The following is a 25593-nucleotide window of genomic DNA, read 5'->3' on the forward strand; positions in this document are numbered from 1 at the left end:
CCCTGGTCCTGAGGCTACTGAGCTGAACGCCAGCCGTCCTGGTGGAAGGCCCCTGTGTTTCCTTCTTCCCCTGGCTGTTGGCTTAGTCGGGTTCCACAGCAGCCCAGTTCTGTCCCCGCAGTACGCAATAGCGAGGCCGTTGTGTGAGCAAAGCGGACACAGTGACCACACACACAATCCTGTTGCTTCACATAGATATATGTATGGGTATAGATATACGGTATATACACATTGATTTTTTTTTTTTATATATATAAAATAACACCTTGTTTATAAAGCGACATTTAATTGCCACTGGTTCCCTTCCCGCCCCACGAAAACAATAGTATACAAAATATAAAATATTTTAAATATTTATAAACGCCGCAAGAAAAAAATAGAACTGTACGAAAATATTTTTTTTTTTCTGAGGTTCCCTCCCTGCCCTGTGGGAAGGGAAAGAGAAGGGGTACACGTTTGGCCAGCCTAGTGTGCCTTGAGTCCATAGTTGTTAAGTGGGTAGGAATATGCCCTGCCTAATACTATCCGGTCCCGGAGGAGCTTAAATAAGACATAATAATTGCAGAAAAGGATGAGGGCCATGGAGAGGGTATGGTTCCACTTCTCTGAGCGCAGCAGTGAGTAGAGCTGGTAGCAGACCACGCTGCCTTCGATGAGAATCAGCAGGTTGAGCAGCCGTAATGGACGGTGAAAAAGGAACTGCAGGGAAACAGTTAAAAAGGGCAGATTGTATAATTTGTTGCGCATACCCCTCCCAGCTTTAACATTGCGTAATGCTGTCGGGCATCACTGAGCTAGCAACCACTGTGCTGGGCAGAAGAAAAGGTTTGTGCTCCAACCACCGCGAGCTGCTACGTAGGGAAAGCAGCATTAAAAGAACCAAGGCACGTAAAAGTGTTGTTTTGCTTGAGAAGGGGAGGCCGGGTTAAATAACCTATGGGCCAGCTGACATATTTTCCCATTTCCTTGGAAGACGTGAACTAGAACCCTCTTAAGAATATGCCACTGCTTGATGGGAGAGCTGCGTCACCGTGACGAGGAAGCACTGACAAGGCAGCCGTGGCTTCTATCTCGCCCAGACATCACTGTAACGCTGCAACGGGAAAGCCCGTCTGCTAACAGGTATTTTGTTTAGCAGCGACAGGCTGTTGCACAGCACCGAGCTCCGTTCCGCACAATCGGCCCCGCTGCAGCTAGCTTTGAGCCTCGCCTCCCTCCCACAATCGTAACGCGTCAAGCGAGAGAAGAGATACTTGCATAAAAGCGGGCGTGGGACACATCTGAAGGCACTGCTACGTTGTAAGGCCCAACTGCTTTATACAGGCATCGGCTACGTCGCACCAGAACTCCCTGTGGCCATATTGTGTTTTCTGACCAGCTGCGGGGAAAGAATGCCCGAGCGTTAGCATCTGCGCTCCCAGCTCCCTGAACGTGGGTTCACAGGAACAGACTGCGTCTGGAAAAAATTCCAAAGCCTCTGCCACAAGGACACGTCCCAGCTCCCACTGGACAAGCACAGAGAGGTGATCACAAGTCCACCGGACGGACTCTGACGGAGTAATGTGAACAAACGGCTCCCAGCGCAAGAACCTAGCCCGCTGCATTGGAGGGGGCCACCCCCGCCCCTGCACAAGCTACTTCTCCAGTGGCCAAGAAGATCTCAGCATTTTTTTTTTCCTGGGAAGGAACCACCAGTGGCCTCAGGAGCTCAGACAGCTCTCTAGAGCAGATATTTCTATTTCGAGGGAACAGAAAGACCAGCGGAGTTGCACCTGTGACCCCCGGCATGGTGGTGAAGGGCAAAGCTCCCTCAGTGGATAAGCGTTGCTGATACTTGCTTAGCTACTAGAATGTCTTCTCAGCCCCTTGCTGGGCCTGCCAGCCCTTCCCCATCCCCACACTCACATGTGCTGTGGAGCGTTGCTGTAGGAACCGTGTTCTAGTTTCTGCCACTTGCCGAGGTGGGCAGCTGATCTGTGGAGCAGGTCACAGTACTTGGGAGGCAGCAGCTGAGTCGTGAGCATGACAAAGGCATTGATCCACACCATGATGAGGTGCTCACAGGACCAGCGCATGTCGTAGTACTGGGTGCTCTGCAAAGAGACCAGACCAGAACTTGGCACCGCTGTCACAAAACAGAGGAGGGGAATGACAAGGGACGTACTGCGTGTGCATCCAGCAGACCCACACCACACATCACAGGCATGCGCTTTTGGACCGGTGATTTCAGAGGGTTACAGCTTAGGAAACGCTCAAGACTCCCTTCTCCTTGACCTGAAGGAGAAAGGGCAGGGGGATCCTGCTGCAGCTGGTGCATCTCCTCCTCCAGCAGCAGGTAACACGGGGGTCTGCTTGCCTCAGAACTGCCCCAGGAGCACCAATTGCACCAAGACTGCTACCCGTATTGTGGAGCCCTGCCCATTTCACTACACCAACTGGAGCTCGTTCAAGTTAGAAAAAAGACAGATTAAAAAATACAACCCCCACATATTGACAAGAGTTTCTTGGATTTAGCTTGCCAAGCATCCTAGTTGGCTCTGTTTTCTAACAGGCTGAACACCAAAGCCTCTGATCCAAGCACTCGAACGCCGGGATGTTGGATCTGAGACAGGTAGCAACAGGTTCCCTGTTCTTTGCCAGGAAGAACACAGCTATCCATCTGCCTAGGACAGGGGTGGGAGAAGGGGAGTTAGTAAGTGGGGTGATGGGACTAGAGGTGCATCACATTTACGGCAATACCTATCCGCCAACCAGGAGCAGTACTAGTGCACTCCGGATGCAGCCATGCTCCGCTATCCGGGCTGCCAAAGGGGAGACAGAGAAAAGGGGAATTAACCAGGAATCTGGCCTGGCAGCAATTCACACAACATTCAGAAGGAGACGGCGGGCAGGGGCACAGAGAGAGCCAGGCAAGAGCTACCTTCACAAAACACAGTGGCAGGAATGCCACATAGTAGGCACTGAAGAGAGAGTTGAAGAGCACTTCCTTGATCCTGCGGTTGAAATCTGCTTTTAGGCACTCCACCTCATTGCGGATGAGATCTGGGGAGAGGGGGCAGCTGTGGGTGGGGATAGACGTAGGATTATTGAACTGTTCTCTCAGGGATTCCCACAGAAGCGAGAGGAAATCTTTGGGTTTGACCAGGCTGCTGACAGCTGAAGCCCCATCATCCACCATCTGGTCCTGTACCAAGTAACCACAGTCCGCAGGTAGGGGCTGTGCTCTGCTGTCCTGGTGGAAGCAGCACAGAGGAACGTAGACACCAAACCTGCAGGGAGAGAAAGAAAAAAAGAGCTGAGATGACAGCCATCCCAACATGAAGCAGGGGGCACCTTCTCAACAGATATTGGCCCTTACGAGAGGGACACCACAGAGGAACCCTCACTCCAGAAGCTAGTGGCCAACTCTTCTCCCCACTAAGAGGCTAGCAGAGAAAACTCCTGTGAGTCAGTTATGCAGAGAAGCTTCTTTAAATCCCATTTGTGGAACCAGTGATCCCTGTGGCTCAGTCTTCAGCCATGGTAAAGGCCCCTCAGACAAACAGCACGCTGCAGGCAGTTTGTTTCATAAGCTCAGCGCCACCTCTTTGCATCGTCCCCAGCCATTCCTACTTCCCCTTTAATCATACGATGAAGGGACTTTTGTCTGCATGTCTTTTAAGGGCAGATTACAGCCAACAGCTCTGCTTCCCATGGTGGCTCGTGCCACCCCAAGCGACTGCGCTCCCCTCACCCTGAAGGTACAAGGTGGTGTCACTCACGGGTAGCCCAGGAAGAGAAGGTTGAGAACGGAATGGGTGCGGAATAGGTTGACCAAAGTCCAGCAGAGCACCCATCCGCAGAGGGTGAGCAGCACCAGGCGCACCATGTAGTGAATCACTGATGTCGCACCCACTTGAGAGGCCTGCAAATGGAGAAGAAACATTCAGCATCCCCGTGACGGTAGTGCTAGAACATGAGCACAGGGGGTGCCTGAGGAGGAGGACCCGGGAGAGGGGTGCCAGCAGGCACTGCAAGAGGGATGGCTGCCCTCTTCCTCCCAGGAGTAGGAGACTGACTCTCTTACAAAGATGAACACCTTTGATTTTATTCATGATTGGTAGAATCCAAAAGTTTCAAATGAGCACAAGTTGTTGGGCAGGACTGAAACAGGGCCTTTTAAAAATCAGAGCTGCAAAGTCCCGTATAGCTCTGATGATAGTCCAGGATAGCCTGAAACACATTTCCTCTTGCTCTTCCCTTTAGAAGGATCAGGTCTCACCATTCATTTTCCTTAAGAACTGGAATGTCACAGTTCTCAGCTACGGGAAGAGAAGATGGTGCACCTTGGCAATCCCAAAACTAGATTTCCACCACTCATCTCGACTGGATGTACAGGCTGCAGCCTAGTGAGGAGGCACCACCTTCACGAGGACAGCAAGAAAGCTTGTTCCAGTCCAGAAAGCTTCCAGAGGGAAGAAGACAACCGAACTATGAAAAGATTCTTCAGGGTTAGAGCCAATAGATGGGATGTGCAAGAACTTGCATGGAAGGTTTCAATGCAGAAATTTCAGTCTATGGGAGGTTTTACGGAGGATGTGAACATAAATGAAAATGGCAGGAATCAGAGATGAAAAGAGAATTTCAGAGATCCCATCTTCTACATTCACCTATTCATCAGGACAGAACTATTCCTTTATTTTATTTATTTATTTATTTTTAAACTTATTGCTTAGTTAGTTAGCCTGGAGTTGTATTAACCATTTCAGTGGGCAGAACTTCCATTTTCCTCAAAATGACCTTTCTCAAACATGTATTTGGCCTGGTTCTGCTCTCACAAACACAGAAGGGGGGGGTCTCAAAATCTGAGGTGACATGACCAGACCCTCAGAGTTATTGAGTAACCAGGACTGGAAAAGCAGTTCTACCAGCTATTCCTATTTCACTTTAGCGTACTCAGACGTCCTCCTCCTGACCCTTCCCCTCTCATCTCCTGTTCATTCTTCCCGTCTTGGCTAACCTCCCTATTTGCCTTTCTGCTACCTGACTTGCAATTATCTCGGCCACTTCTCTGGCACAAGATAGTGAGGTACAGTATTGCACCTGCAAGGACACAGAAGCAAGTGGGACAATTTTATCTCCTTCTAGCTGCAGAGGCAACAGAGCTACCCAGTACTGCAGGACATGAATGGGCTCAAGGAGAAAACTCCAAGGCAGAAAAGGCATCCCCAAAATCTTAGTCCTTCACAGCCAGACTTGTTCTGGGGGAAGAAACCCTCCAGCTATCAAACTCGCAGAACTTTCTCAGGCCATGGATGGTCATGCTCCGCAATCGGTACTACAGGCAGGAGAGGGAACAGTGGGAATGTTACCTCAGAGATGAGGGCCCACACCAGCCTCCGCGCCAGCATCACTGTGATGAACGCCGCCAGGTGGTAGTCAATGAGGTGAAAATTCTGAAGGAGGAAAGAGAAAATGTCTTCACCAGGGGAAGGGACTCTGAAACCACCCAGCTGGGGTGGGACTGGAAAGCTCTCTGCTCTGAGCACATTAGGACCTTGTGCAAGCATTCCCCAAATCTATTAGGGATGAGGGAGAAAGGATAAACTTCAGTAACACAGGAATGTCTCCAGAAGAAGCAAGGTCTTCCCCACATGGAGGTTCCTTCCCATGGAGAGATTTCCAAGGCAAACAAAAAAACCCCACCCTTCAGGCAGGTATTTTTGCGTCTTTTGACCCTTTGGGGTCAAAGGGACATCTAGGACCAGGATCCTGCTGTGGAGAACAGCTTGCAAGTTCTCCCGGGAAAAGCCACTGAGCAACCAGAGCAAGGGCAGCCGAAATGGAGTCCAGAGCACACCAGCTCACTTCAGCTCTCGGTCTCAGAAATGGTCTGTAGTGACCAGTGCTCCCTGATAATCAAGTTGATCTGGGACATGTCATCTTCACAGGCCATAGATCTGCATTAGAAGTTAATGGTGGCTCCAGCTGCATCAGGTTAGATACAGGTCTTGGACCCCTTATGATTTTTCAGTGAAGCCATCAAATGTGTTCTGGCTAGAACAGTTAGCAGACTGCGTACCGCTGTCTGGGACTTCAAGGACATTTTGGATGAAAAAGAATGCTTGACTTCTGATGGGAACAAACAAAATGACCATTAAATCCTTTCGGGTAGGGAGCCTAAACCAGAATACTTTGTCTTCAAAGAAAGCTGTGTCCAGCATCGCATGTCTGAACTTGAAACTAATAGCTGGATAACTGGAACACCAGCACCACCTGTCGGTATAGTTAACTAAGGAACCACCTCATGCTTCCACGCAGCAAGGACACAATATAAATCGAAGGACCACTTCAGAGGCTAGCTTCACTCAGATGAGGTTTGCTGAGTCAGGTACAGGTCACTGCCACGTTGTGCAGCTTACTGGGCCAGGAAGAAGACTGAAACCGAGGAGATATTGGAAAGTTTACATATGATGAGTGTGACTCCCTCCCCAACTCCTCTGCTGCTGACCCGCTGCGAGATCCTAATGAAAACTTGCATCATCTCCCTTCTCTCAGGCTCTGTTGTTTCTACTGGGAAGGGGCACCCGCAGCAGGCTCCTGGAGTCTCAACTCCATTTCAAACCCTAGGGGCTAGCCAGGCCACGCAAGTACCTGCAAGAAATTTCCACTGATGGGGCCCTGCTGACACCTCTTTCTCACCTTCCACGTATTTTCTCCCCTGTAAAATGGGGATGACATGGCCTTGGCTGATGGGGGTGCATGTGAACTCTCCTTCTCCCCCTTAATGTCAAATGCTTGGTGATTCCTGGACTGAAGAAGCATGGAAGGAAGCTGTGTAATGACAAAGCACGAGTGATGACATTTGCTGGGGAACTCACCAGTGAGGTGCAGGAAGCAGGGTGATTGTATGGGTACCACCAGACAGTCTTGTAGATGTTGATGTACTGAATGAAGAGGGCTACCAGCAGGTAGATGAAGAACAGGAATTCAAAGAGAAGGCTCCCATCCAATGGCAGTTCAGGAATCCGGCAGTGACGTACAGGCTCTGGAGTAATCAACGCTGTGATCGGAGGCGCGGAGAGGCTGATGGCGCTACCATTCCTGAAGCAGACAGATATCACTCACTTGGTAAAAAGTCTACATCATCTCTACCATTTTCCAGGACACGGAGCGCTTGGGGTTGTGAATTTGGGACTGGGTATTGCAGAGATGGCAGCAGTCTCGCATTCATATTTCTGTCGCAAGACTGGTGGTGAGCTTCATCATCTTCTTAGCTCAGACAAAACCCTTATCCAGCATTTTCTCTAGACAACGGAGACCTCTAGACCTCTACCAGAGGTGCTCCGACATGCCCAGCAATATTTCAGTGAACTTGCAGATGGAGGAACAGAGGTACAGAGTGAGGAAGCAACTCCAAGCAAAAATCATCGAGGACTCTGTGCCAGACCAAGCGCTTAATGTTGGCTCCTTCCACCCATCACTAGGGCATTACAGTAGCACCCAGCCTCCTTCTCCAGTATTGCAAAGTACCCATCATCTTTCTGCTCACAGTTCCTCTCTTTTTAGAAGAGAGGTAACTAAAAATGCAACGGAGGAGTTCAGCCACTTCCTGGAGGCTGACCTCTCAAGTGTTCTCCCACTTCCTTCTTTCCTAGCCTTCAGAGGAGGCTAGGACAACTAAAAGCTCCGGCAGACTAAACTGATGGAGGAAGTTCAGACATGAACTATGCCATGTCTGACTGAAACCAGGATAAGCAACCCTTCCCCAGGACCTCGGGGCACTGACTCCATGGTCTCAACGCAGTCACTTGTTCCTCAAGAATCTAGGACAGTGCCATCCATCCCTCTCTTCCAGCCAGAGAAGTCTTTAAAGGCCAAAGCTAAATGGCTCGGATCTCACTACTCTGTAAGGATGAACCTATAGCACATAGATCAGGGCCTCAACATGCAGCAAACAGCTTCTCTCATCTGCTAACTTCTGTATGGAAGGAAGTAACACTGGGCATTTTTAGTCTTTATGCCAAATGTAGAGATCTAAATGTCGCCGCGTGTTCCTTTTTCAGCCCCCAACTTCCCCAGAAAATAGAGATAAGCTGTGCCAACTGTGAGAATTACTTTCATCTGCAGCCAGCAGGGCTAAAACAGAATATAGGCATCCTCCTGCCCTGCCTTTCTATCACGTAGGAGGGGGACTCACGGCTGAGCTCTGACATGTCACACTATGGCATTGCAGGCAAGTGAGCGAGAGAGACAAGGACTCATCATCTGTTAGGACTCACTGCTCTGGGACCTGCTGCAGGGAAAGACAAATGGAGCACTGTGTGATTTCCACCCCAGCCGTTGTGACCATGGTGAAGGGTGGCTGAGACCACTTCCACAATCCTCCCCACGGGGCTGATTTTAATGCATGAAGTCAAGAGAGGGGGCGCAGAGGGAAGCACGTGCCACAGCAGAGCTGAGAAGAGAAGCTGGAAGAGGTTTGTCATGCAGGGCACATTCCCTCTCGGATGGGCCATCTCCTAATGCCACAGCAGAGGGCTCGAGGTTCCCAGCTCCCAGTTCCTCACTGTAACCACGAAGCCGCACTCCCGTGCAGAGGTCAGAGTGGATCAAGGCTCTTAGCTTTTACAGCTATCCTAGCCGCAGGTGTCTCAACAACCCTACCTTTGTCCTCACCTGTTTCTCAAACCGGTACCGTTTCCGCAGCTCCCGCCAACCAGCGTCTGGAGAGAAGGCAAAGCTGAACGGCTTAGCTGCTGCCGGCTGGGTCCCCTCCTTCCACCGGGCATGACCAGGAACCAGTCCACTTCCAGTGCCTCCAGCAGGCTGTGCCCTGAGACCCAGACAACGATCCCGAAGCCTTCCCAGGTCTGCAAAGGAGGCAGAAACATCACTTAAGCTGCAAACTGCTGGTCAGCTAGTTCACACCCCAGCCAAGCAACTTCATGCAAAAGGAAACCACTCTCCATGGAGACCCATAATGACCCTAAAACGCTGTGCCATTTCAACCGCACCAGAGCAGCCTCTGCTTGCATACACAGAACGGATGCTACTGACAGTGCGTCTTTAAAAAGCAGCTGCTTAAATTAGCCATCAGCGACTGCGAGCACTTCCCGTCGGCTGGAAAGCACCACCACGCATCTCCAGTGCTGGGGACCGCACCGCTGCCTGCCTCGTTTCAAACACCAGCCTGGGAAGAACCCTCTCCCTGTTCTGGTGCAAGGCGCTACTAGAGCTTCGCAGGTCTTTTTAACCACCCACCGCATCACTTGACAGGCCCTGATGCTGGTAGGTAATTTGGACCCCCTCTGCCAGAGCTCTGAACAGACAAATGTCCATGGGCTCCATGAAGTTAACTGCAGGGTTCAGCTCCCTTCTGTGCTAAGCAAGGCCGACGGTTCCCCGCAGCCTCCTCCTGGAGAAACCGACGCGTTATGGCCTGGACAAGTGGTCTGTGCGGTGGGTGAGGAATTGGCTGATGGGCCGCACCCAAAGGGTGGTGGTGAATGGCTCTTTTTCAAACTGGCAACCCGTCACAAGTGGGGTCCCCCAGGGATCGATACTGGGCCCAACGCTATTCAATATCTTCATAAGCGATCTGGATAACGAGATCAAGTGTAGCCTGAAGTTCGCAGGTGACACCAAATTGAGTGGGGAAGTAGACGCTCTGGAAGGGAGAGCCACCCTGCAGGAAGATCTGCATAGGCTGGAAGAGTGGGCTAACAAGAACCTTATGAAGTTTAACAAGGACAAGAGTAAGGTCTTGCACCTGGGAAAACATAATCCAGGAGTGCAGCTCAGACTGGGATCCACCTGGCTGGAGAGCAGCTCTGTGGAAAGGGACCTGGGGGTCCTGGTGGGCAGGAAGCTCAACATGAGTGAACAGGGTGCTGCTGCGGCCAAGAAGGCCAACAGGAGGTTGGGTTGCATCAAAAAGGGCATCACCAGCAGAGTCAAAGAAGTCATTATCCCTCTCTGCTCAGCGTTTGTCAGGCCACACCTGGAATACTGCGTACAGTTCTGGTCCCCGCTATACAAAAAAGATGTCGACAGGGGGTCCAGAGAAGGGCCACGGAGGTGATCAAGGGTCTGGGCAGCCTGCCGTATGAGGATAGGCTGAGAGAGCTGGGTTTGTTCGGCCTTGAGAAAAGGAGGCTTAGAGGTGATCTCATCACCATGTACCAGTACTTAAAGGAGAGCTACAAAGACGATGGAGACTCCCTTTTTACAAGGAGTCAGATGGTGAGGACAAGGGGTAACGGGTGCAAGTTACTGCCAGGGAGATTCCGATTGGACACAAGAGGAAAATTTTTCACAATGAGAACAGTCAATCATTGCAATAATCTCCCCAGGGAAGTGGTTGACTCTGCTACACTGAACACATTTAAGACCCAGCTGGACAGGGTGCTGGGCCGTCTCATCTAGACTGTGCTCTTGCCTAGAAAGGTTGGACCAGGTGATCCTTGAGGTCCCTTCCAACCTGGTATTCTATGATTCTGTGATTATGATTCTGTGACTGATGCGATGGCAGGAGGTCCATCCATTTAAAAATGGTTCTAGTTAGCAGAGTAGTGCTGCAAAACACACATGTATGCATGTACTTCAAACACACATATCGGTAATCACACATCCCAGCCCTCAAAACAAAACAAAATTTAAAAAGTAAGCCTGTAAATATTGATTTTTTTTTTAAAATGACACATTTAAATCCATCAGTTCCTTAAAACGAACTAGCATGAGAGAGGCTGGGCAACTCAGAATATCAGTAACAAAGGTGAATTCTCTGGCACAGGCTTTATCCCTTCCCATAGGCTTTTGCTTTTATTTCGTTGGTCTCCCGGATGACACTGCAAGGATTTCGGCAGTCAGGTAAGGTTCTGATGGCTAGCAGACATGAGAGAGTCAGGGGCTGAATGGGAGCGCGAATCTGGCAGTCGTTCCAAGCGTGCGCGCGCTGTACAGAATCAAGACACTGAGCGAGCATCTCGCTTCAAGGACTCCGGTGTGCCTGCGTGTCTGAGGACTCCTCAGCCGCCCTTTTGGCAAAATATCATAGCCAGAAGCAACCCAGGGTCCAAAAAAGCACCCCCACCTTCTGGGAAACTCTGGATCTAGCTACAAAATTTACAGATGGAACCTATCGTCTATTTATAATTCAGTTATCACCTCCTTTAAAATCCTGAGAAATCACAGCTGGCAGAAATGCCAGGAAGTTTGCTCAATGAGTCACCCCACTGTCACCACGAACACGGTGTGCGGGAGACCTAGCCTAAAATACTCCCTCAAAGAATCATCCTTTGTATTAAAATTTCTCATCCCTCGTCTCTATTCCAATAACCGATTCGCAAAATTTCAACGAAATATCAAGACATTTCAAAAGGCAAATTCTTTCCACATGAAGGTCACTTGCAAAAAAAAAAAAAAAGTAGTAAACCAGAGATCCTGAAGGAGGGGAAGGGAAAAAAACAAAAAAGGAGTTGTGAAATTGCATGAAAGGAGAGGGCAAACATTGGACAATTTGGGTTTGGAGGAAAATAATGTGTTTTGGCAGACTTCAAAACTCTCACTGTAATTCCAACGACAACACAAGAGAACTGAAGCCTTCCTTACCTTTCTAGTCAAGACTCTAAAGCTTTCAGAGAACTTCCTCTAGAATGTTCTGGAGTTTTCTTTGGGAATATTTGTATTTCAGGAATTAAGTATGAGCAGAAGAAAGTTCTCCTGCATGCACAAAGCGAGCAGGGGCAGCAACAGACACTGCAGAATTCACTGAGGGCATCCAGACACTTTACATAAGCAGCTAAGGTGAAGAAAAAAAATGAGAAAAACCTCTAAACGAGCAACTTTGAAAGCCATTTTAAGCCAAATTAAACTATTAGAGGGACTGCGGAAGCTAAAACAATTGGTCTGATTCAACCTACAGGATATTTATGATAATGGATGCAATACGTTGGTGGTCTAATTAGGGGTATTAACAGTGGAAGGCATTTTCTGCCACATTCAATAATTCATGTAAATAATTTAACAGCTCTCATTAGTATTATCCCATTAGTATGCTTCACATGCTCGCCAGTATAGACACTCGGACACTGCGTAATTGCACTTTCACCCTCTGGTTTTGCAAACCAGTAAAAGGCAGGTTGCTACCAGTAAAAAAGAACGCCTGTGGAAAGGAGCCCTCCTCAACGTCAGTGCACCCTATTTTAAATGCACTTGAATAAGCCCTTTCACAGTGATCCATGAACATATAGACTGGGCAGTTCCTCAAGGCAAGCTTTAAATAACTTTACTTCACTGGAGTCGGATCAAATGAGGTAGGTGTCTGTTAGAGCAAAATCTGCCTAAGAACCATTCTTCTTTTTGTTTGCTTTTGTTTTGTAAAACTAGCCACACAAAACTTGAAGCTCCCCAGATAAAGTTAAACAAAGCAGCGAGATTACAGATCAGCTTGACTCTAAGTCTGCTTTTTTTGGCCTTGAACCAATCAACAGCCCTCCTTTTTGAGAAGAGACACATGGGAAAAAGCTTTTTTATAGTTCTCAATTAATAAACAAAGGCATGATTCTACTGTGAAAAATATGCTAACAAGAAAAAAAAAATGTCCATGACCTTTTACTCCAACAGATAAGATTCCTATGTGCATCCAAGTCATGTTAAGTATTAATAAAGAGCCCGCAGAGCGAGCTGGGAGTCTACCAGGCTCCTCTCTCTGTTTGCAGAGTCCCCACCCCATCAGCAATCTTATTTTATATAGAGTCACAGGCACGAAACGTGAGTAATGGAAGATAAAAGCTTTTCCTTAGACACTCTAGTCCATTAATGTGATTCCACGTTGTTCTTCCCAGTTCACCTATAATTTCCCTCAAAAGTAAGTCACATACTTGTAGTCCCTTCATCCTCAACATCCCCAGAACAGAAACCGCCTGGCTTCCAAGATCTCCTCTCTCAGGCAGATGTGGGCATCATGAAAACGCACAAGAAGGATCTGGGGACCAGCTACAGAAGAGCGGACAGTGCTCCTGTCCACGCACAGGGAACGGATATGGGCACGAACAGCTCTTGGGTCCTGGAGAGGGACTGCGCTCTTTCTTTGGGATGGAGACGACACCTTCAGCTGTGACATGGTTATAAGAAGATCCAGAAACGTGAGGCATCAGACCCTCTGATTACCCATTCGTGCTTTTAGGGCTACGGAAATCACTTGGGCATTTTGTTTCTCTGCACCAACACTCCTCCTCCGCATCAGCTCCCCCGCTATCCTGATGAGGCAGGATCAAGAACCACAGCTGCAAGCAAGGCTTTACTGATGAAAAGCTAGGCAGACGAACTATCCACCAGTTCAGAGGTGAAGCAGCACGCGGCCCCGTCCTGCTCCGCAGGGACCATCGCTCAGAATCATGTTCCTGCATCAGCAGCTGCCCAAACAGCACTTACGAGAGGCAAATCAGGAGAGAGTCAGTGACTCATCAGAATGAAAAGCCTGCCTGGTTCCCCATCTCTTTGCTGGAAATGCCACAATGCTCAGCCAGTTATTTTGATGGTGTTAACGTTTTTTAATTGGAGAAAACTCCGAGCCTCAAATCCTCCCGGGAAGCTCGCTGCACCAAGGCGTGAGAACTCTCAGAGCTTGGAAAACACTCAAGAGGCTCTCCTTGGCTCCACAAGTCCTGCAACCAGATACTTTCAAGAGCAGAAGGGGAAATGTGGCCATCCTCACTTACAGCAACATGGCCTGAGGAGACCACAGGTCTGTAGCTGCAACCCTCCGTCTTGATCAAAGCCGCCTTCTTCCTGCCGAGCGAGCACGTGGTGTCGTGGGGTGAAGCAACACCTTGCCTCTCTGGCCGTTAGCGAGGGAGCTCTGCCTGCCTCCTCCTCCTCCTCAGCAACACAGAAGCTCCCAGTGTTGTCTGGGTTGCTAGCAAAACTTTCCATTCGGGGTGCCCGTGCTTTATGGCAACGCAGGCACGGAAACACACCTGCCATCTGCGCGGCGCTCCCTCGCGGGGAAACGCAGCAGGCCACCCCCGCGACACGGCCGCAGACCACTGACACGAAGCAGGGGGAACTACAAAACACCGCTGACGTTTCCAGCTCCTCCGGGTGCTAGTGGTAACACCCTGAACCGCAGCTAGCGGCAAGCACGGGATAAAAGGATAACTGGGAACGGCGCAGGGAAAATACAAGCAGCAGTGCGAGAAGCAGCCATCCAGTGCCACGGCAAGCAGCACTGCCCATCTCCAGAGCACTCCTGCACCCAGGGATCTGCCAATTCCTCCCCCAGCTACAGCAGCCACCGGTCCCCCTGCTGTCAGGAGCACTGGCTTCTAGGTCATCTTCCTTCAAAAAGGAACATATATCCTGGAACTGGACCGTCTGGATAAGCTCCGAGACGTGAGTTCCCAGACCACTGAAGACCTTGCTAGTTCACCCCGGCCTGAGTTAAAGACTCTGTCCCCAGGGCTGCCACTGACCAGCACAGCCAGCACCGGTACAGCTTCTGGGGATGCTAATGAGCAATGCCTGTAAGCAACGCCACAGGTGACAACGACTCACTGTGTCCCTGACGGGTGGCTTATTTATAAAACCTTGTTTGCAAGGCTGCAAAAGACACTTACTAGCCCCTGGTGAAACCATTTCTGGAAGGATGGGAGGAGGAAAATAGGGTAGGGTTCTCTAACCTTTGGGATTAAATATATACTCTAACAGTTGTGGCTTTCAGCTGGGAGACAAGCAGCTCTTTCTCCTCTTCCTCCCTTCCCCGTCAGTCTCAGAAACTGAAACAAGCAATGTAAAAAGGTCTCTTCGTTACTAACATCCTCACTTCATGTCACTGTAGCTGGTCAACCTAATCCCAAACTTGCATTTGTCCAGCAAGCCTAATGTCTCTGCAAATTATCAGCAAATCCACCTTACAGCCAAGGTTTCTTTTGAACTGCTGTGAGTCCTAGTTACTGTGGCTCATTTTTACTTCCTTTTAGTGTGAGCCTTTTGTTTATTTATTTAAATAAAAACATTTTGCTGGCTGGAAAAACTTGAGACACAAAGCTGGTAACCGATTCACGCAACGCAGCGCCAAAAAAATCGAGAAGCGAGCCTAGGAACAGCGACGGCTGCACCCGTGCCTGGGTCGGGAGGCCACCTCGCCAGCCCCCTCACATCTGCCATGCCGAAAGCCGAGACGCTGCGAAACTTCGGTGGAAGCCCTAACTTGGTTTGGGAATAAAAAAAAAAAAAAAAAAAAAAAAGCATGTGGTTGTTGCGAGGGAGGAAACAACCACAGGTTATCAGCTGGAAAGCTAAATATTTGGCTTGCACAGAGCTCCCCCAGTGCTAAGTCAACACAACCTTTCAACTCAGGCTGGCTCCAAAGGCCCACAGCCGCCACCTGGCCCAGAGCTCAGCCCTGGCCCTGGGCTGGGAGGCAAAACCGGTTAGGAGGGAGGTCTCCCAAGTCAGCACATTTTCCAAGTCCTCACGCCATACAGAGCGAGGGACTAAGAAGCAGATACGGCGCGGAGAGAGATAGAAACCCCGCCGAAGCGCAGCCCAGGGTCGGGCGAGGAGGCCAAGAGCCGGGCGGTGAATCACCGCCATCAGGTGATGCACCAGCAAGACTAATTTTTGCTCGGTGACTAAGAACCAAGAACCTCCTCTGTAATAACAAAACCAACCCAGCAAGACCAAGTCAGCGTAGGCTGATAGAGCACAACTCTGGCTGAAGGGGTTCCATCTCTCAGTCCTCTACACAAGTGCCAAAACCGAAGGGTGAAAGTAGCAAGAAAAAGGCAAGATTTCACAAACGGCATATATGCCATATGATTCATTTCAGGCATTTTCAGCGAGGAGGGCTAGAGCTGAGCAGATAGATAAGCGGGGAAGATAAAAGTTCTAGCTGAAGACAAAGGCAAGGCAGCGCTTGCCGTTTGTAGCCGCCACAGTACTTCAAATACCCACTGACAAAAATGGGAGCAGGAAAGAAAAGCTCTCCAGGAAAAGCCTCTCCAGGTTGACGTGCAGTAAGCTCAGTTCAGCTCCTTTTGCAGACATGCTCTTTAAGGACAGAACACAGATGTAAGTTCTTAGTACTCTAGACCAAGAAAATTATCCAAGAGATTGAAAAAGCAATTTTTAAAAGCGGAGAGGGATTTCCAACCCAAATCCTATACATTCCTGAAAAATCCCCTCAAAGACCTTACTTCAGGGGGTGCAAGGAAGAGACTTCCAGAGGTATGCAGGAGATACGGTCCTCTTCAGAATACATATGAGTTCAAGTCTTTGTGAATTGGAGGAAAAGAAGATACACACACCGACTGCTTTTAATGAACCTCTGGCGAGTACAAGAACAAAGCCGCGATTCCTGGAGTAATAAAAGTAATACCTCATAACCGTATAATTACCTTGTGCAACTAACTGCCGCAGGAGGTCAAAGCAAACAGCTTAGTAAGAGTTTAATGAATGACTAGAATAATTTTATGAATGAAAACAAGTGAAATTATGTTCAAAAAAAACCAAAAAAAACCCCCACAACGCAAGGTCCTCAGGGCTCATCGGCTACAAGTGGCCAATCACGCACTTCTCACCAAGACAACAGTATCACACAGTTAGCAAGGCATTAACGTTTTCTTTGGCTTCTTCTGATGTATACAGCAACGCTCACAGCCAAATACTGGATCGAGGAATAAAGAAAACGTTGGTTTGTTCTTGTGTGAGAACAAGACAGAGTTGCAAAGTTGAACTTTTCCAGCAGTGGAGGGAAATGCAGGCCTGACCAGTTGGGTCATGGTCTATTTTGGTCCTGCAGTTCCCATGCTTCTAAATCGTGTGGGGAAAGGGACAGCAAGTCCAGCCTCATCCAGAGGAAGAGGGTGAAACCAAAATGCTGGCAGGAATCACTGAGCTCAGTTCTCAAATACAACCTGCACTGTCGTCTGAAAGCTCGGGAGCGTTTCAACTTCAGATCCAAAACAGGATTTGGATACGTAACAACACAAAAGTTTTAAGCTCCAACTCCACGTGCCTGCTACAGACAGAAACACAAGTTCACTTTAGAAAGGGACACTGGTCGGGGAGTAACGCTAAATCACGAGGACGATGTATTAACACGGGCAAAGCTATCAAAGCTGGCCGTTAATACAATTTATCAACACACGCTCCTAAGCACATCTTGCACCAAAGCTCTTCAGTAAACACCGGGCACAGGCACGGCACTGCTGAAACGCAGCCACCCATCGCCCTCCGTTACATCACGCAACGCACAGCGACTGGGAAAGGAGGGGAATTTTGGCTATAGCCCCTGAGATTTTCTTTTCCAACTTATCAGGGCAAATGCACAGCAAAACAGATCACTACTGAGAGAGAGGAAAAGAAAAAAAAAATAATGAAAAAGAAAAGATGCTCTTGCCTTAAGAGCCCATCCTATAATTTTCAGCTAAGCAAGCCACCAAAATATGCATTCTCCTCCCAACCCTGAACACATACACATGGTCTAATGGCCTGAGTACAGGAGTGCAAGCCAGGAACTCTCTTGCTTTTTAATCTCTCCTCTTCAACTGCCTTCCAGGGAAGTTGTTTTACTGATTTAGACCTCAATTTCCTTATCACAAACCGGATAAACTGTTCGGTAAGTATTTCTCCTCCCAGGGGTCTCTGTATGTAGTAGTGAATATTTTTTACAGTATTATTTTAGTGCTTTAGACAAGCTTTTTTTAAAACAAACAGAAGCAGCTTTCCTGCTGTTTTTGCTCCTCTGCCAATCCCTGTGTTTAATTTAATGGAGATCAGGCATGATGACAAATCATGGGGAGTCACTAGGATTTTTCTATTTTGTCCTTGCATAGCTAAAAATAAGGCAGGCATCTGCCATCTGCAGCAACGAGTTTGAAGTCATGGAGTAAAACACAAGGGAAAAACACTGCCTTGAGCCTTACCCCATGTCATCGCACTGGGATTCATATCGGAAAGTATCAGTGCAACAACGATTTGCATATCCCTGACACCGTGAAAAAGCAAAATTATTGCAGGGAATTCTAAATAAATTGTAATTTGCATAAATCATAAATCTGCATTAAAATATAAAACACATATAAGAATATATCAACTCCCCTCTACTTACCTCTTAAATAACAGGTACAGGTAACATACAAGTTCCCTGCAAAACAGTAAGGGTCTTCGATTCAACTTCCATTACTCTGGTAGGCGGCACTCAGAACCTCGTACAACCATTTACAGAGCAACTAATCTAGCAGATTGGGAAAATGCAATAGTATACATTAATTCCTGGTATAATTAATTATACCAAGAATAATTTATCTGTCTGAATCTGCATACATGCTCCCTTATAAATATTTCTGGGCCACAGATGTCTACTGACAATTTTGCTTTAAACCAACCATTTCAAACCCCCCAGCATACGTGGATCCCGCTGCACCACGTTAGCCAGCACGACTTCTCTGACAAGCTTGCATAATACTCACTTCCCACCAGAAGTCTCATTTTCCGCTTGCAACACGTTCAGCCCAAGAAGTCAAAAAAAAAGGTTGGAAATGACTCTCCAGTGACTACACCCCACGAAGAATGGCAGGAAATCTTTCAGGAGAATTTGTGATAGCTCATGAGCTACTAGAGATTTACCTCTGATTGTAAAAATCTACCTGCTAAAAGCTGTATCGCTTATCTGACTGCGGTACAGTCAGAAATAAATGGACTAAAGTAACCATCAGCACAAGAGACCTGCTGCAAGGTGAAAAAAGGAGAGGAGAGAGCTAACTTCATGGCACCGTCCGTTACCGCGACAGCCCAAACTCTGCAGCCAGAGAGCGGATTAAGGAGATGGCAGAGGGAAGGGATCACCGAAAGAAGAGGAAGGTCGGCTGTCATAATTTCGTATCTTCCTTACGTTTTTTTGTGCATAAGCTAGCACTGCGGTACTGTCATCAAACTGTATCAGTTCTCCAATTGAATGGCAGTGCAAGGAGAACAAAAATTGGGCCTCAAAAAGGAAAACATGTGTAATGGAATATCATACTGCACAATTAAGTACAACAGATCAAGTAATACTAAAGTGTAAAGATCCCAAGCATTTAAGCAGATTCTGCAAGCCAAATTCAACCTTTCTCTGTATTTCTCAGTCCATGAATGTGCCAGGACATAACATTTCACAACGGACAAACAAAAGAATGGTCAGAAATTGGTAATATTTTTAAGACCAAACGTTCTAATAGTAAACAAATGCAGCGAAATCCCTAATTGATTTTCACCCGTGCTAAAAAGCACATACGTCTTTGTATTGACAAAATATCTTTTCTTTAAATCCAGAGTATGAATCCAACCCCTTCAACTCAGGAGTTTCACATCCATAAACTAAAACTGAACCACATGCTTGTAACTGCCAGAAGAAAACTTTTTTTTCCAGGATTTCATGATACTGAGGCACAGGGAAAGCACTGAGATTGAGGAGTAGGGCGGTCTCAGAATCAGTACTATCTTGTTGCTTTGCACCATATCCATCTTTAGGAGCTGTAATACAGAGTTGTACTGAGCGGCCCGACTGGCTTCTGAACTGAATGCTCATGGAAATTGGAAGCCACCTTAACAAACATTTAGCATATATGCTCTTGCTGTATTCTCATCCAGATTTGATGCCTGCAGAAGAAAAAAAATGTTAGTTTTATGATATCCAGACTTGAGTTGCCCAAGTCAATTTGCAATACAGTCAATTTGCAATACGTTCAGTGCTGCTCAATTCTAAAAAGAGCAGAAAGGTGTGCATTTTTTCCCGTCAAATACTACATACATAATTTGATTCTCCCTCTAAAATTTCAGACCAAAAAGCAGTGTCTGAAGAAAAAGCGATTAGGCCTGTCTGCTTTTGACTAATACATAACTCTATTGGCAAGGCTACATCAGCACAAATATCGTTAATATAGGCGGGCCACTAAGATGAGAATACGCTTTATTTCTTTAGCTACTGCAGGATGCCATTAGCGTCTCTGTAAAAAGAGTAATTCAGCAAGGTGCTAACCTGTACATCGCAAGAAGTTTTTAAAAGAATTTATCTTCTTACAAGCAAAATGGAAACATACTCTGCAAAAGTAGGAAGCGAAATGTGTTATCGCCATTTTACAGCCAGAAAGACTGTAAAAAATGAAAGTAAAGTAAAGTAAAAAAATAAAAGGCCGGCCTTTTCTAACTTATCAATGATTTTGAATGCTCAGGTTGACGCAATATAGACACCTTTATCAGCAGGAGTGTGGATACCCGGACCTGCTGAAAATCAGGTCTTAAATGCCTGCAAGTCACTAGGTCTGGAAAGAGAGAGCCGGGAATGAGCTGCACAGGAGGCGTGCAGACCTCTGTGGTCTTGAGATTAGGAGTACACAGCACATTGGACACAGTTAACTGGGGAAGCGATACTACCTGAGCTCCTCTGTCCTTCCAAATAGACCCGACCCAGACAGCATTCCCACCCTACGTGCTGGTTTGCACTGCAAAACGCCAAAGATGCTCAAGAACAGAAACAAGGAGTAGCTGTATCCACACCTGAAGAACTTCCAGTCCAATAAGGGACAACAAGGAGCGGGTAAAGCTTCAGCCCAACTCCCAGAGAGGTCAACATCGCCTCGCTACCACTTTGGCTCCAGTGGGCCCAGGTTTTACGAGCAGAGCACCATCCCACCGCGACACCAAGCGCCTCGGCTGACGGAGCCGGCGCTCCAGAGGAGCGGCTGGAAGGAGAAACGAGCGTCAGAAACAAAGCCGCTCCGACAACAGGAGCGCCAGGAGGTGAGCGAAGGAGCAGACTGCGGGTTCAAGGGCTGGGGTCCCGCTCTGCTCTTGACATCCTGCAGCTGAGCCATTCCAGTCCCATCCCCATCCCCATCCCACCGTATCCCTCTCCCAGAAAATCCCTTCTGATCACAGCGAGCTAACAGACCTGAGCTGGTTACAGCAGGGATGCCTAGTCTCCATAAACTTTACGACTCATCGCTTTGGAATATAGGCATCTCATTCCTTCACTTACAGTCATAACAGATGCCAGCGACGCGAGGGGCCTGTGATTCACGACAAAAAGGCATGCACGGGAGCGATCGTAAACTGCAAACAAAGCTGCCTCTGTTTCGGCCACACGTTCACACGTTAAAACAATGCTGGAGTAGCGAAAGAGCCACCTCGGGTAACAGGGGAAACCATCGGCCTAGCTGCTGTCCTATATCACGGAGGGTGGCTGATACACCGTTTTCTTAGCGGTACCAAAAAGAACAGCCATGGAGATGTGCACCCACGTCCGTGCTGGAAACAGTACCTTACGGCGGGTTAGATTTGCCTCGACTTAGAGAGATGGCCGTAGCTCTTCCCCTTCCACAGGACGGTGCTCTCTCCTGCCTCCTCTGTAGCACTGATTGCGTAGGGACAGCGTTTTAAAAGCCCGAAGCAAACCCACCCGTGACCCCAGACCGACCTCCTCGCCTTTCGCCCCCAGCCCTCCCTACCAGGGAGCTCCGCAGCCCGCTCCGACCTCCCGCTTTAACCCAGAGACAGCGGGAAACGGCCAAGACCGGAGGCCGGGCACCCAGCGCCGTCGCTTTGCCAGCAGGACGAAACAAAGCGGGCAGGAGCCTCCCCACCGCACACAGAGACACGCACAGGCACCGAGTTTGGGGCGGCCGGGGCGGCCCGCGGGGGCTCCGGCCGCCGGGCCCGGGTCCCGCCGGAGCAGGGTCCCGCCGGGCCCTTGGGAGCCCGCCACCCGCTTCGGTCTCTCGGGTTTCCCCGGCGCGGAGCTGCCCGCGGGGAGCGGCGGGGCCGGTACTCACACATCCAAGCGCGGGCGGCGGCGGCGCGGCTCGGACATCAGCGGGGTCCCCTTCCGACGGCAGCGGCCCGGCGGGGAGCCCCGACCCCCGCAGCCCCCCCCCCGCCCCGGACCGCCAGCGGGGGGACGAGGCTGCGGTCGGCGGCGGCGGCTGCCTCTCCTCCCGCCGGGCAGACCCACCTCGCCGCTGCCCGCCGGCGGGGCAGGAGCAGAGGCGGGCGGCCGCAGGGAAAGGAAGGGAAGGGAAGAGGAGGAGGCGGGCGGGCCCGGCCTCGGCGCCCCGGCGCGGCCCTGCACACCGCCGGCTGCCCGCACTGCCGCCGCAGCTGCCCGGGAGACGTGGCAGTGAGGGCTGATGCTCTCATCACAGGGCGACAGGCGGCGGCGGCAGCAGCAGCCACCGCGGCGGCCGGCGGCCGCGGCCGGCCCAGGGAGGGAAGGGCGCCGCGGGGGCGGGACGGCCGCGCCGCGCCGCCATCTTGGTGGTGGCAGCAGCCCGGCGGGCGGGCGGGTGAACTGCCTCAGCGGCCTCCGCGCTGCCGCCGCCTTGTCCTTTTTGCTGGTTGTTTTTTTTTTTGTTTTTTTTTGTTTTTTTTTAAAACCCGCACCTCACCGGCACGTTGGCTAGCCTCCAGCGGAGATGCTCCGACTCCTTATTTGCTCCTTGCTGCGCCAAGAACATTTTTCTTGCTCTAGAATCACAAGTAAGTAAGATCCAAGAAGGACTGAGGTGCTGCAGCGTGGCCAGAGCAGGGCAATGAGGCTGGGGAAGGGTCTGCAGCACAAGTCCTGTGAGGAGCGGCTGAGGGAGCTGGGGGTGCTCAGCCTGGAGAAGAGGAGGCTGAGGGGAGACCTCATTACAACTACCTGAAAGGAGGTTGTGGCGAGGTGGGGGTCGGTCTCTTCTCCCAAGTAACATAGGACGAGAGGAAACGGCCTCAAGCTGTACCAGGGGAGGTTTAGGTTGGATATTAGGAAAGAATTCTTCACTGAAAGGGCTGTCAGGCCCTGGCACAGGCTGCCCAGGGAAGTGGTTGAGTCCCCATCCCTGGAGGTATTTAAAAGCTGGGGAGATGAGGTGCTTAGGGACACGGTTTAGTGGTGGGTTTGGCAGTGCTGGGTTAATGGTTGGACTTATAGAATCATAGAGTCGTTAAGATTAGAAAAGACCCTTAAAATCATCGAGTCCCACCGTTAACCTTGATGGTCTTAAAACTCTTTTCCAACCTAAAGGATTGGAACAGGCTGCCCAGGGAAGTGGCTGAGTCTCCATCCCTGGGGGTATTTAAAAGCCCGGTGGACGTGGTGCTTAGGGACATGGTTTAGTGGTGGGCTTGGCAGTGCTGGGTTAACGGTTGGACTCAATGATCTTAAGGGTCTTTTCCAACCTTAACGATTCTATGATTCTAAGTAATAATAAACCCAGAAAGCACCACATTTTCCATCATGAGATGCCAAAAAAAATGAAATCGTAATTAACTGCTTCATTGCAGCCAGCAAAATCTATTTATCCCATGGCTGAACATCAACAGCTGAAAAGTCCTGTGGCCACTGCCACCCTCGGCTGAGCTGCGATGAAGATGCCGTGACTGGAGAAGGCCTGGGCCACTGGAACATGTTAGAAGGTAGACTCACGCAGAGGTACTCGGGACAGCCTTGGGTACGGGAATCATAGAATCGTTGTATCCTTTAGGTTGGAAAAGATCTTTAAGATCATCAAGCCCAACCGATTTAATTATCCGCATCCCAAAATACTCTTGATTTCCCCCCATTCTCACAACTATAGCCCTCTGGGTGTCTCAGCATTTGGCAGCATGGACCTCCAGGGGAGGCTGCTTTTTCAAAGCAGGGCGCATTCAGATCCCTGCCATCGGGTTGTAGGAGATGTGTATCCACAGCAGACCCAGTGAAGAGCAAGCAGTGGGGAAGGGACGTCGGGTAGTATCTGCAATAGCCACCAAGCGGCAGCAAATAATCAAAGGTTGGCGGTGGTTGACACAAAACCAACCCAAGGCTGGAGCAGCAAGTGACTTCTGGGCCAGCTTGTAGGTGCCAGCCCAAAGCTGGGGAGCTGTACTGGTGGAAAGGTATCTCTTTGAATGAGTAGCTTTCACAACCACAACAAGAAAACTCTCCCAGGGAGCAAGAGGAAATATTGGAGGAAAGAAATAATCTTGCGTGTGAGCAATAGACAATTCTGCATGGGGATGCACAGCTTAAAAGTTTTACCCTGAGAACCTGGTAACTCAGGCCAGGCAAGTCTATGATAAATGGCATAGAGCTGGCCTGACTAACCCTCCCCTCTACTCTGTTTTACTTTTAAAACGATGGTCTGGAAGGGGCTCCGAAAAAGTCTCATTGGCTTATTAGTGTGGTTGGGCTGCTTTCCGATACAGAATTCTCCCTCCTCATTCCCTGCCCTGACCCTGATCAGGGTCTGTCCCTCATGCATTCACTTTCCTTCCTCCAGCCTCAGCAGCATCTTCAGGTAATTTTCATGTCTACAAACTGGACCACAGCTGCCGTACTCTGAACAGACCGCACATCCCTGCCTCACTGCCCTCGCACCTTGGCTTGGCTCACCCTTCTCCCTGTAGCCACAAAAATGACCAGTGACATCCCAGCTGTACCAGCAGGCTGTGGCCGTAGTCCCTGTGTCTGCATCTCTGGAATACACACCTTGTATTAGGAAATCTGCCAAAGCGTTCTGTTGTTCCAGATCAGCTGGAAAAAAACCCCAAACTAAAATGTGAAATCTTTCAAAAAATAAATTGTTGTTAACCTCAGTCCTGGTGTCCCTAAAGCCTGAGGCCCCTGCTCCACGAGAAAGCTGCTCTTGGTGTAAAATATGCCCAGGAGATTTTAGCTGATGGAGCTGTGCAGCAGGGCACAGTCAGGCAGGAGACCGAGGTCTGTGCTAATTCCACAGGGGGAAAATTCATACTCAGTTGCAAATCTGAACACCAGTTTAAGTCTGGATACATGCAGAAGAATCTGACAGCTGCTATGCATTTTGACTCAAAGAAGTAACTTCGTGTTATTTGTAGAAGTTAGGCTAATAACCTGACAACAACTCGGGCTGGATGTTTTAAGGTTTATGCACCCTCCTCCGTAGCATACTACTTATTAACGGTTATGCATACGGAATTCAATGAAATCGTATGGAGGCTTGGGTGCCTCGTCCTTTCCGTTCTCATTCTCACAGGGAAGCAGCATGAGCCTGGGAAAACGGCGGAGTGACAATTTATTCCCATCTATCCTTGATAATGCTAGTTCAGGAATAACTTGCCTTTATCTGCCAGGGTCCTTGTGGCCAATCCGTTGGCATTTATCACTGAATTCACCAGAGAGATGTGTGAACCTCTGGGTCCTTGCTCTCCCCGTATTTGCAAGGAAACTGTAATCCAGACTGAGCTAAGGAAACAAGGACTGAGGAAGCAGGAGCAGCTCAGGCAGAATGTGAAAGATGAGACTATCCTCGTTACATTTTGTGAAGTCTCCCTAGTGTTTTAACTGACCCTCGCATGGGACTTGGATCATGTGAAACACGGGATTACATCAGTGAGAAGCCCAGGAAAGTACAGAAGCCCATGTTCAAAAAGACCCTTCCTCTCTGATTAAATGTTTAGCTGCTACAGGGACTTTGATAAAACACTCACGCTGAGTCACCGTACCGCCGCTTTCCCCACTGGCCTGTACACCAGCAAACACCAACGGAATAAAACTTCTCATGCTCTCAGCCAGCAGCACACTGATTTTGCCTATCTTTACCTCTGTTCCTGTTTTCTTCTAACTCT

General features: G+C 49.3%; 2 protein-coding genes across 8 annotated transcripts in view; one reads left to right on the forward strand and one right to left on the reverse strand.

Moving 5' to 3' along the window:
- Positions 1-182: 182 nt before the first annotated feature.
- On the reverse strand, positions 183-22287 carry TMEM39A (transmembrane protein 39A). 4 transcript variants are annotated; one of them, XM_087756837.1, is made up of 11 exons: positions 21798-21900; positions 20524-20708; positions 18098-19626; positions 8659-8852; positions 6861-7083; positions 5352-5435; positions 3762-3904; positions 2921-3269; positions 1906-2093; positions 1258-1378; positions 183-699 (listed from the first exon to the last, which is right to left on the reverse strand). In XM_087756837.1, exons 4-11 carry the CDS (start codon positions 8769-8771, stop codon positions 466-468), a joined length of 1455 nt encoding a protein of 484 aa, XP_087612963.1. In that variant the 5' UTR covers positions 8772-8852; positions 18098-19626; positions 20524-20708; positions 21798-21900; the 3' UTR covers positions 183-465. The 4 variants fall into 4 exon arrangements, with proteins under 4 accessions (XP_087612963.1, XP_087612964.1, XP_087612965.1 ...); XM_087756838.1 differs by lacking the exon at positions 21798-21900 and adding an exon at positions 21005-21206; XM_087756839.1 differs by lacking the exons at positions 18098-19626; positions 20524-20708; positions 21798-21900 and adding an exon at positions 21977-22287.
- A 2-nt stretch (positions 22288-22289) lies between these two features.
- The window catches only part of B4GALT4 (beta-1,4-galactosyltransferase 4), a 44840-nt gene continuing 41536 nt past the window's right edge, over positions 22290-25593 (forward strand). For 3 of the 4 annotated variants that reach the window (XM_087756841.1, XM_087756842.1, XM_087756845.1), the window contains exons 1-2: positions 22290-22500; positions 23290-23421. The gene's annotated coding sequence lies outside the window, so the exon portion shown is untranslated. The remainder of the gene's footprint in view (positions 22501-23289; positions 23422-25593) is intronic. The other variant, XM_087756844.1, reaches the window with a different exon arrangement.

This window comes from Nipponia nippon, unplaced genomic scaffold (genome assembly GCF_047370975.1).
Source record: "Nipponia nippon isolate SJK-2023a ecotype South Korea unplaced genomic scaffold, ASM4737097v1 scaffold_2, whole genome shotgun sequence".
Lineage (NCBI taxonomy): Eukaryota > Metazoa > Chordata > Aves > Pelecaniformes > Threskiornithidae > Nipponia > Nipponia nippon.

What these genes read in the sequence shown, in the direction of transcription:
- TMEM39A (XM_087756839.1), bottom strand. Translation starts at nt 8,771, where the DNA reads ATGCCCGGTGGAAGGAGGGGACCCAGCCGGCAGCAGCTAAGCCGTTCA. An exon ending in TGCCACTGTGTTTTGTGAAG is followed by an intron (nt 2,094 to 2,920) that starts GTAGCTCTTGCC and finishes GTCTCTTTGCAG; the next exon opens with AGCACCCAGTACTACGACAT. An exon ending in AGCAACGCTCCACAGCACAT is followed by an intron (nt 1,379 to 1,905) that starts GTGAGTGTGGGG and finishes CTTTCCCCGCAG; the next exon opens with CTGGTCAGAAAACACAATAT.